The 18,444-nt window shown below is 37.1% G+C and overlaps 1 protein-coding gene across 2 annotated transcripts in view; it reads left to right on the forward strand.

Moving 5' to 3' along the window:
* Npsr1 (neuropeptide S receptor 1) overlaps positions 1-18,444 on the forward strand; it is a 213,529-nt gene that overhangs the window by 141,039 nt on the left and 54,046 nt on the right. Inside the window, exon 3 of one of the 2 annotated variants that reach the window (XM_021207550.1) lies at positions 13,638-13,741. The exons of the other annotated variant lie outside the window; for it this stretch is intronic. Within the exon in view, the coding sequence (XP_021063209.1) occupies positions 13,638-13,741 (104 nt within the window). The remainder of the gene's footprint in view (positions 1-13,637; positions 13,742-18,444) is intronic. 2 annotated transcript variants of the gene reach the window in all.

The following is an 18,444-nucleotide window of genomic DNA, read 5'->3' on the forward strand; positions in this document are numbered from 1 at the left end:
AGAGAGAGAGAGAGAGAGAGAGAGAGAGAGAGAGAGAGAGAGAGAGAGAAAGAGAGAAAGAGAGAGAGAGAACGAACAGGAGAGGGAAAGGAAAGGAGAAGGTTGAAAGAGAGGGAGAGGAAGAGAGAAAGGGAGAGGGGGAGAGGAAATTGGGACAGAGAAAATCCAAGACAGAAACACCTGGATTAGCTTGAGATTTGACTTTCTACACCATCAACTTGCAAAATGTATACAACCTCTTTGGTGTCACACATTAATTATTTACATTATGCCCCAAAACGACAGCAAAATTATGGTTACGAAATAGTGAAAAATAGTTTTATGGTTAGGATCATCACAACGTGATGAACTGTATTAAAGGGTCACAGCATCAGGAATGCTGTGAAGCACTGTTCTACCCAATCACACTCATAGTTAAAACTGAACTTTTACTTACATAAAAAAAATAAATAAAGTTGGTTTGAATATCCTTATAAGACACAATCTAAGCAAATACTAAAAGAAACTTGAAAGTAGTTCAAAACTAGTTTCTCAGAATAAAACTCAATGGGGAAAAACAGAGTGAAAAGAAGAGAGAAAAGAAAAAATAAGGAGTGAGAGATGGAAAGAGAAACAACGAAAGGACAATGAGCCAAGGAATTGTTTGCATAGTCAGTAGAATGTTCAAACATCAATGAAAGGACTCAAATCATAGACCAAAAATTCATAAATAACCTAAAGCAGAATAATTATTTTAATAAAACCAGCGAAGCTAAATCAAAGTGCTGGGAAACATAAGCAGAAAGCCTGAAGTCAGTCAGGAGAGAAGAGAGGCTCGGCACATAAAGGAAGGAAGGCAAGACTTGTACAGACATCTAGTCAGGAACTGCTCAAGACAAAAGACCAAGCAGCATCTTTAATGCTGACTGCAGAGGAAAAGATCACTCAAATGTCCTCGTTTGGACAAAGTATACGTTGTACACCAAAGTGATGTAAAGCTGATTTTAAGAATTTTTTTTTTTGAAGCAAAAACGAAATGGGAAGCATTCCAGCAAGGATGTATTTGAAAACATGTTAAATTAATGGCCCAGCAATCAAGATCTCAAACTGTTCTTGCAGAGAGCCTAACTTTCATCCCCAGCATCCATGATGGTGGCTCAGTCATCCATAGCTCCCATTCCAGGAGATCCAACACTCTACTGGTACCCACACTCACATGCATACACAACACATACACAGATATATGCTCATAAACATACTTAACAACAACAATCGAACTTAAAAAAATAAATGTTACATGGGTCACTGATGGCATGATAGCGACCCCAGATCACATATAAAGAGCTCTGGAAAGAGCAAAATGGAAGAATAATTCTAAAATGCAATTATATTTATTTTAAATATGCTTGTTAATTTGGGAGAAATTTTATACAGTCTATGTTCATTCATATTCTCCACCTTCACATCCCAACACGTTTAGACTTGAGATTTATTAATTTCTCTTTGTTTTGTTTTTCCATTGAATACAGTTTGTGTTGCTCAACTACTTTTCTATGTGGGGACAGCCATGAACATCTATAAACCAGAAAAAAGACTATTAAAGAAAACTGTCTCTCTCTCAAGTTATCACATTGTTAATAGCCCCTCAGCTAGAGTGAGACTTTGTGATGACCTTCCCTAGTCTATCCATGCCGAGATTTTTGTCTGGCCTGAGTTGCAGGAGTCTTTTGCATGCTATCATGGTAGGTCGTACGGGTACTATCATGACTGCTTGTTACTTCATATAGGCAATGTCCCTGCTGTGTCTGGGAAACCATTGTTTCTCTGGAGTTACCCCATACTTCTATATCTTAAAACTTTTCCATCCCATCTTCCTCAAAAACCTCTGAGTCTTGGGTGAAGGATTCCATTGCTCTATAGTCTTTTATCCTCTTCATGTTAAACACTTAAGGGTCTCTGTGTTAATTAACTTATCCTTCAAGAAGGTTCTGTGATAAAAAGCTACAAGATTCACTGAAGTACAGCTAAAGCAATAAGTCATTAATTGTTATTCCAATACTAGTTCCATTTAGCAAAATAACAGTAGTAAATTCTCCCTGAGGTTCCGTGATCTATCAAGCCACAGGTTCTTTTTTTTAATAGTGTCAGATATGGATTCCATCACACGGCACAGGCCTTAGATCCAATCTGAAAGTGAGTGGTAACTTTTATAACATTCGTGTCATAGTTGTACGAGTTGGCATATCACATTAGGCCGGCAGTTACTAGGACTTGTTCACAGGTGAGATAGAGAATCAGCTTTCTACTCTAAAAGCCTGCATAGCACCTTCACGAACCATGAAATCATCCCAACAGTGATGAGTCTTCCAGGAGAGTACCAGATGGATATTTCCGTGTTCTATGATTCAACTTTGTGGTGTTTGCAGAAAGAGGGACAGAGTCAAGTACAGAAATAACCAAGAATATTAAAAATAGCCTCTAATGCCTGAGTTTCTTGTTTATAGAACCTCTTTTTCTAACAACTCAAAAGCATGCAATTCCCATTGGTACTGGGTATTTTTATTTGCCAGCATGTGGTGTCTAGTGGGGTGTTGTCCCTACAGTCTAGGGTAGCTACATTTAAACCATTTTAATAGACTGGTGTGTAGCCTGCCATCCCACCCCTCATCCAAACTTAACCTGGACTTTTATATCAGTATATTCTATCTTCTCTACCTTGAAAGCATGCCCACTCTGAGTCTCCTTACTAATTTCCTAGTCTCTGTGGCTTTCAAAATACAACATATTTATCCTGAATATTCAAAGCTATAGATCTATGCCTACATGATTTTTGACAAAGAAGCTAAAAGATATACACAGGAAACAAAGACAATCTTCAACAACATGTTCTTGTTAAATTGCATGACTACATGTAGAAAGGTAATAATAGTCTTCTTATCCTGCCCAAACGTGAACTTCAACTATCAAGAGCATTAGCATACAACCTGTAATCTCGAATAGGATAGAGAACAAAACAGGGAATACACTTGAACTTATTATGGGCACAGGAAATGGACTTTCTGAACGGGACCACAACAGCACCAACATTAAGACCACCAGTTGACATATAAGATTACATGAAACAAAAAGGCTACTGTGTATCAAAGGACACTATTACTTTAGGGAAGAGGCAGCCTACAGAATGGGAAAAATCTTTACCAGCTATGAATCTGAGAGGGAATTACTGTCTACAATAGACAAAGAATCAATCTTTAAAAGCCCTAAACATCTTAAAAATAAACATTCTAATTAAAAAGAGGGAATGGAACCAAGCGATGAGTAATATTGGCTTCATAAGGAGTTTAGAAGTGCCTCCACTTTTGTATTTAGGAATAATTTGAGGAAATTAGTGTTAACTCGATTTTGAAAGTCTTGTAAAATTCTGTATTGTATCCATCTAGTCTAGACTTTGTTTATGTGGGAAATTTTTCAAATTGTTCTTTTATCTCATTCTTTGTTATTAGTCTACTTAAACTCTTTACTTTATCTTGATTTAATCAATCATATTTATAAATTCATTCATCTTTCTTATATTTTCCAGTTTAGTTCAGTTCCAGGTTCTGTCTTCATAACTCTCTAAATTGTCTCAGCATATACTATACTGTCTCACTTTTCATTTCAGATTTTATTAAGTTGGACCGTCTGCTTTTCTTTGGGTTGATTTTTCTTTCCTGCTTATCATTTGATTAACTTGCCTAAAAAATGTGTTAATTTTGTTAATCTCTTAAAGGAACCAACTCCTCATTTTATTCAATCTTTGTATTTTTTTATTTCAATTTTATACATTTTGGCTTTGACTTTTATTAGCTCTTCTCATCTTATTAGCTCATTTTTGTGTGTATTGTTTCTTCTTTTTTTCCTGAGGCATCAGATATAACATTAAATTATTAATGTGAGATTTTTACAGTTTTTAAAATTTAGACAGTACTACAAACTTTCCTCTTAAGACTGAGAGCCTTTTATATGTCTCTTAGATTTTAGAATATTGCGTTTATTTCATTTATAGTAATGCTGTCAGTTTTGCTCATGATTCCTTGCTTGCTCCAATCTTCATTAAGATTGTATTGCTTTGTTTCCATGATCTTGTATACTTTTTGTTGTTCTTATTGTTAACAACCACTTTTATTCCTTTGTGGTCAAATAGTGTGCACAGTGCTATTTAATTCTTCCTAAATTTCTTAAGATTTGGTTTGTGTCCTAAGATGTGGCCAATTTTGAAAAAAAACTCCATAGACTTTGGAGGAAAAAATTGATTTTTTTGGATGGAATGTTCTAAAAATGTCTGCTAAATCCTTTTGATTTATGATGTCATTTAGTTTCAAAGATTCTCTGTTTGCTGGATGACCTGTCTAGTGATGGACTATTGAAGTCAGTTATTATCATTGTGTTGGGATCAATCTGTGATTTTATATCTAATAGTGATTCTTTTATGAAATTAGGTGCTCTTGGGTTTAGTTAATATATATTTATATTTACTCATTAACTACATTATTTATCCCTAATATGTAAATATAAATTTATAACATCCTCTGAGTAGATTTTTTTCTTTAAGAGTATTAAATGTTAGTGTTGCTTTAAAGTCCTTTTTTTCTCATATTAAATAGCTATAACTGCTTATTTCTTTAATTCTGTTTGCATGTATGCTTTGTCCATCCTTTTATCCTAGAGTGGTATCTATTGTTAATGTTGAGGTGTGTTTTTGGAAGTAGCAAAAAGATGGATCCTGTTTTCTAATATAGTGCTTGGTATTATAATTTGGCCTGGCATCTCTGGTCTTTTGGAACTTGAAGAATATACATCCAAGCCCTTGTTGCTTTCAAACTTTCCACTGAAAAGTTAAGTGTTATTCTGAGAAGACTACCTTTACGTGAGATCCATCCCTGCTTTGTTGAGGCTTTCAATGCCCTTTCCTTGTCTATGCATTTGGTCTTTGTGTTAGGAGGCATGGGAGCTTCTCTTCTCCTGTCTGATAGTCTCCACACCCTTTGTACCTTAATAGGCATTTCCTCTTTAAATTTCAGACATTTTTCTCATAATTCTTTTAAAAATATTTTTCTGTGCCCTTAACCTAGGTTTCTTTATTTCTGGTTTTGTTTTTTTTTTTTTTTTTTTTTTTTTTTTTTTGTTTCTATACCTATTCATAGGCTTTTCTTTACTTGCNAAATATTTTTCTGTGCCCTTAACCTAGGTTTCTTTATTTTTTTTTTTTTTTTTTTTTTTTTTTTTTTTTTTTTTTTTTTGCTTCTATACCTATTCATAGGCTTTTCTTTACTTGCACAGAGTCCCAGAATTTCTAAGTATTCCATTCCTACTGTTTTCTTAAGATTTTAACATTTCTTTTAACTTCTGTTCTATTTTTTTCTTTAGGACCTGATATTCTCCTTCTATTTAGTTAATCTGTTGGCAAGACTTTCCTATAAGCTGTTCACCTGATGTTTGAGCTTTTCGTTTCAACATTTATTATTTTAGCTTTTATTCAAAGGGTATCTCTTCCTTAAATCTTATTTTTATGTCTTAGATTGTTTTCCCTCTTTGATTCAAGTGTTTGTGTCTTCATGGTCCTCATTCAGCCATCTGTTCATATCTTCTCTGAACCTAGAACTTGAACATATAACTGCTAAGTTGAAATTTGTTTTGCGCATGAACTAAATTGGTTTTCTCATGGGGTGGGCATTACAATGGGGTATTGATTTCTAGAGGAAATACATTGCTTTGTTCATTCCTGCTGTTTATGGTTTTTAGATAAAACTTAGGCATCTGGAGTTAGGCTATTGGTAGTGTTTTGATCCGGCTATCTTGCCTTTAAACTGTAAAAGGTAACTTTACAATAAAATTATAACTGTGAGTTTTATAATATATGTAAAACCTAAATACTTAAAGAGTAGCATAAAATTTGAGTAGCTTGGCCATAGCAGACTGAATTTTATAGAAAAATTTGTACAATATTTGATGAGAGTAAACAATGAAAAATCAAAGCTATGCAATATAAACCTTAAATTAATATCAAACAAAATAGAGATGATAAAAATCTAGCAGAAAAAAATAAAATAAAAGATTCATTATCACAGGAAGAAATATAAGAGAGGAGATGTACAAAAACTAAGAAAATGCAAATAGCAGATCTTAATGCAACTACATAAATGATAGAATTGAATATAAATTGTCTAGTGCCCCAGGAAAGCCCAAACTCATTAATGTTCTGTCTTAATGAGTTTACCCTCTGGCATTCTCAGAATGAATTTAAGGTGCTACCATTTAGCAGTGAAACCCATAGAAAAAAATAGTAAAAATCTTATTATCACTTACTAAATCCTTATTTCCCCACATAAAGTTGATCCCAGCCTACATCCTTCTCCACAGCTTTAATCTGCTCCCAAGCACAAGACCAATTATCTGTTTCTCAGATTTTCCCACAGCTCTCCAACTGGTGCAATGTCAATTCCATTAGCTGACCTACAAAACTGATCCTTTTCTCAATCATGAAATAAATCTGTCTATAACATATTCCAAGACACAACGTTTAATATCTCTGCTGCTTAAAAGAGAATGAGGTTCTCTCCTATAGCAACATTCCTGTCACTTCCTAACTTCTACTTTAGGTGTCTGAAACAGCAAATGGATAGACTGTGCATAGATGCCATGTCATTTCTCACTTACTCTCTCTCATTCCTTTCCTCACTCAGCCACCATCCCTCATGATACTTCTACATGTCTGACCTTTGTACTTTGGGTTTGATGAAACTGTGGCATCACTCTCTCCTTCTCCCCACACTACCCAAAACTGTGCTTCACATTAGAACCCACATTCACATTTACAAGATTCCCTTAAAGAAGCAAATATGCCCAGTGCACTCTGCTGTGGTTTTCTACACATCACTACTTTCTACTATCTTTTATGTAATGAATTGTAGGAAACACGGCCATTCCATGCATGTGATTAGGCCTTTAATAGCATACCCTTTGTTCCCAAGCTCCTATTAATTACCTCTTAGGAGCTTTTATTTGCAGTGTGCTCAATTACTAAGGTAACTAAATAGCATTTTACTGATCAGAGCTAGTATCATTTGCTTAATAGCAACTAGCAAATGGTATCATATATATGGCTACTGCACTACCAGAAATAGGCTTATTTAATACTAACCTCCAGGGAGAAACATTTTACCAGAATACGCTATAATTGTTCATATAGCCATTTAAATCTAATGAAGCATCAGTATTTTTCCCACTATTTTTCAATTAAGAAAAAAGTGAACCAATAGAGAATATCCCAACAAGACCACCATCCATTCCTTCATTCAGTTGATTCATTCCTCCCAGTAGAAACTCAGATTTAGTCTTGTTTGATTGTTCATAGCTCACAATGCTCGGGCTCTTTATAAACCTGCCCTGATCAGTAATAATTGTTGTCATAGAGCCATTTCAAGGGAAGATGACTCAGTGGCTAAATCCACTCACTGAACAATCACAAGAACCTGACTTTAGATCACAAGAACAGATAGATATGGCTATGTAATCCCAGCATTGTGGGGAATAGAGAAAAGGAGATTCTTGGGGCTGGCTAATTAGCCAATCAAATGGCAAGCTTAGGTAACTCAGGTAGATACCTTTTTCAAGGAAACAGAGAGTGAATAAGGGGGATACCAGATGTCCTCCTGTGGCTTCTGTGAGCACATGCATTTGCACACATATGTGTGTATTTGCACACATATGTGTTCATTCACCACACATTCATATAACACACGCACAGGGAGAGAGAAAGGATGAAAGGAAGGAAGAAAGGAAGAAAGGAAGGGAGGGAGGGAGGGAAGGAGGGAGGGAGGGAGGGAGGGACGGAGGGAGGGACGAAAGAAAGAACGGAGGAAGGGAGGAAAGAAGGAAGACCAGAGAAAATGGAACTGAAAAGAGAAGGAAAGAAACAGGGTGTCTATCAGAGTCCAGAACTGCCACAGGGTTTACTTTCTTCCAGATTTCACGATTTTTTGTGTCATTCCTGAGTGCTTGTCTTTGATACCTCTTATTGTTGTTACCTAAAGAGAAACAAAATGGCAAAGAGACAGGCATAAGACTTGGAGGCTCCCAGTTTGGCCACTGGGAGTGAGGTTAACTGAGGCCGTTTCTCCCTATACCTCTTGGTTCTAAGATCTTTCTTTGCTTCCCCCAAACCAGGAAGAGAGATCTAATCACATGATGTTTATTGCAAAGAATGCTATCTCATTCTTTCATGTAATTCTTTAATCTATATTTCATGGGTGGCTTCAGTAGTCCATTCTGGAACTCTTCAAGGACAGCGGCTACTCAGCTGTGAGCTGCATGATTCAAACTATGAGTTCTGTGTTCCTGAGCCCAATTTTGTACTCTGTGCACTAGGTCATCTCTAATCACTAACCATGTTATGTACCCACACTTAAGAAATCTGAAAGTCCCAGTGGGTGGTACTGATGCAGCTCAGGGCTTGGCAAAGGTAAAGGTCAGAGAAGGTAATCATGGCCCTTAGATAGCTTTGCCATTTGGAGAAGAGACAGCTGCTCTTGCAGGACAAAAAGTGCCCAATAGCAATTTAATATAGAATAACTATTTGCTCTCAAGAAATGTTTCTAAGAAAAAGTACTTTAAGATTCCATACTCCCCATCAGAAAGGTTATCATCAAGAAAACAAAAGAATAAAAGACAAAATAAAATGTGAAGCAAAAATAAACTGAACAAGAATAAATACTCTATCTGGAAAAAGCTGTTCCCAGAAGCTGTGATTTATTAATCAAAGCCTCAGTGTGATTTATTGGCCAAGGAAACCCCAAAAGCTCCCCAAACAATGCAGGGCTCTTGCCTTTCCTTCTAAAAGATGATTTATTTATGCGTATGAGTGTTTTGCATACATGCATGTGTACCATATGTGTTCCAGATGCAGACAGAACTCAAGGGAGGATCCCATTCTTTCAGAAACTAGAATTGCAGACAGCTGTAAGCCAGCCACTCCATGGGTGCTTGGAAATAAGACTGGGTCCTCTGCAAGAGAGGCAAGTGCTCTTAAAAGTGTGCCATCTCTCCATATCCTTGGCATTACTTTTGGTGCTCCACCAAACTAGATGATAAGACCTTTTGTTGAAGACACCACAAGCCTCAGGTTTGTAATAGAGGAAAAACAAGCTAAAATTGAGCCAGAATTGTCTTCCTTCTCACTGGCTTGCACCTTTATAATCCCAGAAGGTGCTATCCAGGTTTCTGGTGGAGGGGTTGGGGTAGAATTGTTCTCAATTGCCTTATTCAGCTGCTGCACATATGAGCTGTGAGACCAATCTGCTATGTTTAGATGAGTCCACTTGTGTGATAGTGGCCCTGAAGTTATAGAGATAACAAATTGCTCTCTTATTTGATTTGAGTTACTGGAAACCTGGTCAATAACCCATATCAGGGGAGACCATGGGCCCTGGGAAGAACCAAATAGTTTTGTTCAGCTAGATTGACACAACGTCAAGCTGCCCTCTGAATAGTTATGTTTGTACTCATTGATAAACTTTACTCTTTGCCTTAAAAAGAAATACCCTACTTTCTAGTGAACAGTGGTAAACACACACACACACACACACACACACACACACAAAATCGCCATTTCATGAAAGGCTTTTAGTCATGGTACTGGGACATCAAACCTTCAACCTACAAACCATCCTCCCTACAAAATGTGCTGGGGTAATGGTGGTGCAGAACTTGTGGGAGTGGCCAACCAATGACTAGTCCAACTTGAGGCCCACACAATGAGAGAGGGAGTCTGTACCTGACACTAGCTGGAAGATCAGAAACCAGAGCCAGGACAGCTTAGGCACCCAGAAGAGAACTAATCTTAATGAGAGTCTGCTGTACTCATAGAGTGGTGCCTAGCCCAATTGTCATCAGAGGGGTGTGATCCAGAAACTTATGGGAACAAACCCAGAGACCCATAGTGAAGCACTAGGCAGAGCCAGGAGAACTCTGCAGAAAGGGAAGAGCATTGTAGGAGCCAGAGGGGTTGAGGACTCCAGGAGAGCATAGCCCAGAGAGTCAACTAAGCAGGGTCCATCAGGGCTCACAGACACTAAAGTGACAGATATGGACTCTCTTTAGGTCTGAGCTAGGTCCTCTTAGGGTTGTGTAAGTTGGCGTTCTTGTGGGATTCCCAACAATGAGAGAGGGGTTGTCTCTGACTCTTTGAATGTCCTTGGGACTCCTTTCGTTCTCCTGGGTTGCCTCATGAGGGTTCTAGTCTTACTGTCTCTTGTTAGGTCATGTTCAGTGAATATTCCTGAAAGCCTTTCTCTTTTTTTGTCTTTTTTTGTTTGTTTTTGGGGTTTTGTTGTTGTTGTTGTTGTTGTTGTTGTTTTTCTGTTTGTGTGTTTGTTTATAAGGGAAACAGAAGGAGTGGATCAGGGGAACAGGGGAGGTAAGGCAATGGTCTAGAAGGAATGGAGGGAGGGAAAATTGAAGTAAAGATGTAATGTATGAAAGAAAAATTAAAGAAAACAAACAAAACATCATGATTGCACACTGTGCTGAGTATTTGTAATGAATGTGTTCTCAGCCCTAAAAAAAAGACATGTATACCACTCTCCCTACGGCTCAGGGAACATTGCAGAAGAGGAGTTGGAAAGAATGAAAAATGAGAAAAATAAGAAGAAATATAGTGAGAGATTTGGTTTCTTTTAAAAAAAAAAAACCCACAGAAAGGGATATATAAATGTTAGGGCCCCAAGAGGGTGGATTGTTGGCTGTTGATTGGTTGCTGTTGGTCACAGTTTTTTAAGTAGTCATGCTCAAAAAAGAAATAATAAGAAGAAGAAATTAAATATTCTGATAGCAAAGGTCAAACATGTCCCAAGGAATCCAATGCTCCTACTTATCAGGGAGTAGTTTAACTACAATTTTACCTCCTTCCCCCTCTATCCTTCTCTCTCCTATCTAGTGTAAGGGTGGAAAGGGGGTGGAGAAGGGTGGAAGAAAACAAGAATCCACAAAGTAGCAAAAGACTGGCTTCAGAGAAGGGCTGAGAGGTAGCTCCTCCTGAGCAGACCAACCCCATTCCAAACACCGTGTCACAGCAGCTGTCTGTGCTGCAATGTCAGAAGAAATGCTGCCAAGGGTCAAGGAAAAGGGACCCTTGTACACCTTTAGTGGAAATATAAATTAGTTCCACTACTGTGAAAAATCAGCATGGACGTTCCTCATAATGATAAATGATATAATTGGCTTTAAAGGTCAACTTGTCAGAACCTAGAATCACCTGAGATGTAAGTCTTAAATGAGGATGCATCTAAATCAGATTGGCCTGAGAGCACATCTATGGAGAATTGTATTGATCGTTAATTGAGGTGGGATGACTGGCCCTGAATGTGGAGAGATCCTTTTCACTGGCTAGGCACTGTAAAAATGGAGAATGCCAGCTGAGCAGAGGCTGCAAGAAAGCAGACATGTGTTCATTCTTTTCTCACTTTACTACGGATGTCACTAGACTGGCTGCATGAATTTCTGCCTTGATATTTACTCAAAGATGGGACATAACTTGGAGCTGGAGCTAAATCAACCCTTTCTTCCTAAGTTTGTCAGAATGTTTTATCACAATTGAAATGGAACTAGAACACACACATACACACACACACACACACACACACACACACACACCACATAACACAGGCTTGCCAGTCCAAAGTATACAAATCAAAGTCAGTACAGCCACAGCCTAAGTGTCTATCAGTGGAGAAATGGGTTTTACAGTGTGGTGCATGTACACATTATATATGCCAGTATAGATTTATCCATAAAAAGCAAACTATCATCTGTACAAATACATATAGGTCCAGATATAGTCCTGTTAAGTAAAATAAACCAGACACAGAAAGGCAAATACATTTTCTCTTATATATTATGTCTATATTTGAGTGGGGCATGAAAATATAATGATTAGTTAAATGAGGTATTTTAAAATGCAAATAAATTTCATAGATGTAACAAGAGATAACATGAATATTTTTAAAGCATGGTATATACAAGTCTGAAAATAAGACGTTGAGACCCATTATTTTAAACAGCACATATATTTCAATAAAAATGATCAGGGGCCTGGCTGTAGCTTACGTTAGAGCACATTCCTAGCATTTGTGATCCTGAGTTTAAGTCACAATACTATAAAGAGTGTTTCCCTTTAGATGAAGAGCTACTGATGCAGGAAAACTCAAAGCAGTAAAATCGATGCTGTAAATAATGTATCAATAAATGTATCAATAAATCAATAATGTATCAATAAATGTGCACAGGGATGATAAATTACACAAAGAGTGTAGCTAAAGGAGTGTTACCTTCAATAGTCTCGAGAGATAATAATGTAGGAGCCAGTCCTTTAAGAAACTGTAAGAGTATTTTGTACAACTGGAGTGTAGAGTTATGAGAAAGTTGCTAGTGTTTCTTTGCCAAGACTGACTTCTCCCTAAGCTCCATTCCTATAACCAAATGCTACAACCCTGACTTATTACTAGCTATTAGGCTCATCGCTGAATCAACATCTGCTCAGAGTCACAACCACCACCAGGTCCTTGTCTACCATTAGGTCCCCTGTGTTCTCATCAGACAAAGCGTAATCTGTCAGGTGGGCAAGATGAACCTGGGTAACAACTATGCTATGCGAAAGGAGCAATTGGGGTACACTTAGATAATTACGGAAGTATCTTTGCTGTGTCCATCTCCCATCTGCCCAAGTGGGCAGACTTGCAGTCTCTGTTTACGTTGTATAATCAGAGGGTCCTGGACAGGAAGAGACTTAGGAATTACAGTGTGTGGAATGCATGAGTCTACGGCCTATATAACCTGGTAAAACTTTCTGTTCAATGCCAACTCCTCTGAACTTTAGCCAGAGCTGGATGCACACTATTATTAAAGAGCTTTTTCTTAACTAACCTCTAAGTGTATGGAGTGATTTCTCACTGGAAAGCTATATTAATTCTACAACACCAAAGCAATAAATGGACACTGAGAGAAAAAGTTTTCTCCAGGAATAAGACCTCTAATAGTTTATCAATAGTGTGTTTTGTGTGTGTGTGTATTTAAAATAATAAAAATTTTTTAAAAGGCCATGAATTTTGCAGGTAGGAAGCATGCAGGGAGTTGGAACATGGTGGGGATGGGGGAGGGAAAATTATATAAGTACAATAATCACATATGAAATTCTCAAAACACAAAATTTAAGTGAAAAGCAAGTGTTCCTTGAGTCAAACGAAGATTCAAAACTTCCAGTCGTCTGGCTTCGCCCATGTTAGACAGGTAATAAGATGGTAGCTGCCACAGTGTAGGACAGAGATGAATTACCCAAGCGTTTCCGGCCTTCAGTCTCGTCTTCTTTTGAGTCTTCTCACAGCCCTTGCTTTACTGTAGCAACCCCTCTCCTGGGACCATCGCTTCCTCCTCAGTCACAGCCGAAATCCTCTCTAGGCAAAACAAGCTCTGACACTTAAAGACAAGCAACTCCTTCCACACCTCACTTTTCCTCCACAGCCATCTGCAAAGCTAAGAGAAAACCAAATCAACCCAGGGATTGGTTTTCACGGTGCTATATCCGTGGATTTTGGCGAGATTAAAACTAAACATCATGTCTTTGTTAGACTCCTTCACAGGCCTGATCAACATCCTGACAGACATTATTTGGCGATTCACTGGAGACTTCATGGCCCCTGACCTGGTCTGCAGAGTCGTCCGCTACTTGCAGGTATGGAAATCGTCTCGCAGTGTGATGAGCCGCACTAAGGTCGACACCAGTTCAGGGAATTACAGGGAAATAAATACTGAACCTTTGCTCCTTCACAATCAGACACTCCTTTCTTCCTAACTGAAAAGACAAGCAAATTTTCTATAATTTCTGAAAATGGGTCTTTCTTTTGCTACAAATGATACATTTGCAAAGCAAATAACAGGTGCAGCATTGAGTGGAAACGGTGGTATGTAGTGACACTCTCGACATCTTATAGCTAAACCATGCCCACAACTTTTGTCAATACTTTCTGTCTTACTCCCTCAGTCTCTTCTTCTAGAAAAAATATTGACAAGTAGCTCCCCGTTAACAGTGACTCCTAATGAATGCATTTCTCTTCTTGTGCAGTTTTCTAGTCTAAACGATGCCAGCTTTACAGATGGACAACACCATATCTGAAAAACACTGCCCTCATAGAGTCCCCTGGCTAGTGATTCAAAATATCGGTATTCATATTCAGAAGTAAGATTATGGTTTCATACATTGTATTGCCTTCAGGTCCTAGGAACATTTTTTTATTGTTGGGAAACAAATGAGAATAGTTGTAATGTTAATGTCCTTTGTGCTCTGAATATGACTTTAAAAGGAGTCATTGAAGAGGGATGGTATTTTCTTACAGTGAATCTGTTACACATCCCTGGAGCATGCCAGGGGTGCAGTCATTAATATGCAATACTTACATGACAAATGTCTTACATCTACTTGTTGAGAACACTCTTGTATACAGAGTTGATTTTAATTATTCCATTATTTCAGTAATGGATTGTTGAAGTGCAAGTTATGATTAGACTCAGTTGCCTAAAACAATATGTATTTATCCTTTCATGGTGTTTATTAGTCAGAAATTTGGGATGGTTTGGTTGGGATAGATACAGGCTAACCCTTAGGTTCCATTATATGATTCATGGCAGTGGGCCATTGGAGGGCCGATTGGGAACCAGATAATTCACATCAATGGCCAGTGTGTGGTCAGAGCTGAATACTCACTGTCTCACCAATGGGCCTCTCCATAGCTGCTCAATAGTATCCTCACAAATACAACTAGATTTCCCAAGAACAATTTTTCATGGTAACCAAGGTAAAAATACCAAAGTATTTCATAAAACAGTTATAATCCATAGTTTTCTTCATGTGTAACAACTTCAAGCTGTGACAACAAATAATGGTAATGGAATTTCTTCCAATCATATACTCATAATAAATACTAAAATAATAGTATATAAGATTGGCAGGAAAACTCTAATGATTCTCTCCCCTAGGGTGACAGCAAGAAAATGTTATTGATGCTGGACTGAGGTTTTCTAAGGTTCTGGAAATTAAGGAAAGGCTTGCAACAGCCTAGGAACACTGATGGAAGAAATGAGCTGGGTGGAGAAAACCTTAGCTTTATAGTGTTCTGGCTTTCATTATTCCCATTGTACAATGTCCACATCTGTGGTGGCCTTGAAAATTAACAGCTTTCCTTCATAGTAAAACAAAACTTCTGCCGGTCATGGAGAGAACAGATCTGGACAGAACCTTTCAATGCTTTTTCACAAAGAGCTGCCCCTATTCCAAGCCTCTGGAAGACCTTTGAAAGACTGGACTTGCAAGGCTGTCTATATGGAAAAGCTCAGAGCTTTTCCATTGTAAAACCTCTTTTCCCTCTGGGTATTTGACACAAATAATTACAGAAAATTGATTAACTTCACAGAAGCCTTAGTTGTGAGATAACTGTTGAGGAAATCAATAAATGAAACAAATTTTAAAACAGAAGCTGAGAGCTGAGACACTTATGGGAGCTTTGAGACTCTCCAACATATTCCTAAGACCCTAGAAGATAAGCGCATGGCCCTGACTGTGCAATTGTGAGGAAGAAATGGGGACAGTCCAAAGCTATTGCCCTTGCTGAGACAGCTGATAAAGTTCAGCATCTTTTCATGATTAAAAAATCTTTGAGAAATTAGGACTAGGCAGAAAGCAACTCAACATAAGGCACGTCTGCATCAGGGCCAGAGCTAGCACCACACTGAACACTGATGACAATAATGTTCCTTCTCCAATATCAACAACAGACAACAATGCCAACCTTGCTACTTCCACCCAATTACAAAGACTGACAACAGAAATACAATCTTCCAAATGAGAGGTGCAATTCTAAGGAACAGCCAGAGTGTTAGAATTAGGAAAGCCACAAATTTGTGGAATATAAAATCAAAACACAGAAATATGGAGCATGCACATACAAAATTATTCAAAGAAGAAATTATGAAAACCAATCTATTTATTATAACTACAAAGTGTAATGAAACGCTGAGGACTATATCTGTCAGGTCTACAAACTAGAAATTGTAACTCTACAGTTAAATAAGTTAAAGAAAAAAGAAATTAAGTAAGACATAAATAAATAAGAAGATATTTAATACCCATGGATTAGAAACTTTTTTTAAAAAACTGCTTTAAATTATCTACAGAATAATATAAGCAAAGCAAAATTCCAACAACATTTCCCACACAAATAGGAAACTCAAACACAAAACTGCACTGCATATAGAATTACAAAGACCCCCAAACAGATAAGGCAATATTAAACAAGGAAACAAAACCTGTATCTATCACATTGATGATCTGAAAAAATCATGGTAATGTCACCTACTGTTAGTAGGTTAACATTTATCTATGTCTTTAATTCTAGTACTGTACTTTTATGAAATTAGTGTACCAGAGTTTGGTACAATTACGCCTAGGATTGGTTTGTAATAAATAGTTTTCCCCTTGATTAGAATGAAGGGACTTTCCTTGTTTCTTTTGGGTACTTGTAGTTTGAGGTCTATTTTGTAAGATATTAGAATAGCAGCACCTGTCTGCATACAAGTTCCATACCTGCCTGGGTCCTATTCCCATACCTGCCTGCATCCTGGTCCCATGCCTGCCTGGGTCCTAGTTCCATGCACTTGGGATAATTATTTTCTATGCTCTTACCTACAGGTGACACCTATCTTTCAAGATGAGTTTATTGTAGACAATATGAAGAAAGATTTTGTTTCTCCACCCATCCAACTAGCCCGTGGTTTACAATTGGAGAGCTGAAGCCACTAATATTATTGAAAAGTGTTGATTTCAGACATTTTGTTTTGTTTTGCTGTTTGTGCCTTAGATGTACTTGATGTTTTAGAAGTCATAGCTTCATTTGTTTTCTTTCTAGAGTCTCTAGGCTGTACTTAATCTTCTCTTCAATCTGAAGTGTTCAAGAAATGAGGGATAGGAAGAAAGAAAGGCAAAAGAATGTCTAATTGAGTTATTGAGTTTTTGTAACTCCCTCTTCATTTCCATTTGAGTTATCATTGATATTTATATGTCTTTTTTAAATTTAGTTTTCAAATCAAGACTTTTTTCATCAATTAATTTATCTTGATATTTGTGGGGTTTTGGCAATCATTCAGACATTTACTACTATTTAAGTTCATTGAACTATTTGTGTTTTCTTCGTACTCCTTGAATTCTTTGATGAAGTTTAAGGTTTATGGTTGTCTTTTGAGTTCTGAATCCTGTAGTTCACATAGTTACTTCTTCTTGATGATAATTTCTATAGGAATAATGGATTTAGAAAATATATAATTTTGGCCTTTATATTATATATTTTGGCTATGTGATTTTTCTCTTTGTTTGTGGGTCTGATATAAAATATTTTAAACTTGTAAACTAACTACAGACACAGATTTAAAAAAATCCACCATAATGAAGTTAGATTCATCATAGAGATTTGAGTGCATAATTCAATAAATGTAATAAATAATATTAATGAAATTAAAGACAAAAACTACATAATTTCAATAGGTGCAGAAAAAGATTTTGATGAACTACCCACCATACCCTCAGGGGAAAAGTTTTAGATGGAGTAGGATTGGAGGAAAAATACCTCAACATCAAAAGGGCCCTATGTGGCAAACCCACAAGCAAGATCATCTTAAATCAATAAGACCTCAAAGCAACTCCATTAAAATCATTAATGAGCCATAGCTGTCCATTTATCCACCATTGCCACTCTTTTGCAATATAGTCCTTAAAGCACTAGCTGGAGCAATTAGAAAAGAGAAAGAAATTAAGGGATACATACTGGAAAGGAGCTATTCACATTATCCCTGTCTCCAAATGATGCGTTAAACACAGAGATACCAAAATTTCATCAGAAAACTTCTAGAAAGTACCAACATGTTCAGTAAACTGATACAATACAGAATCGTCTAACAAAGCTCAGTGGCCTCTCTCCACAACACAAACTTGCTGAGAGAGTATACACTCACATTCACAGTACCCACAAAAAAATCTACTGATATATTTAACAAAGGAGATAAAAGACTTCTCTACTGAAAAGTTTAAATACATGAAGAAAGACATTGAGAAAGACATTAGACAATGGTCTAGAAGGGCCTATGCTCATAGTTTGGTGGAATTCATATTGTGAAAATGACAATTCAACCAAGAGAAAATTACAGATTCAAAACAATCCCAGTCAAGTTCTCTATAAAATTCTTCACTTAAGTAGGGAGAAAAAAAAATCATAAAGTTCATATATGTATTGGTGAGGTTTCTCTAGAGGAAAAGAACTGATAGGATGAATGAATGTAGTGTGTGTTTGTGTGTGTGTGTGTGTTTGTGTGTGTGTGTGTGTGTGTGTGTGT

Source organism: Mus pahari, chromosome 10 (assembly GCF_900095145.1).
Source record: "Mus pahari chromosome 10, PAHARI_EIJ_v1.1, whole genome shotgun sequence".
NCBI classification, from domain to species: Eukaryota; Metazoa; Chordata; class Mammalia; order Rodentia; family Muridae; genus Mus; species Mus pahari.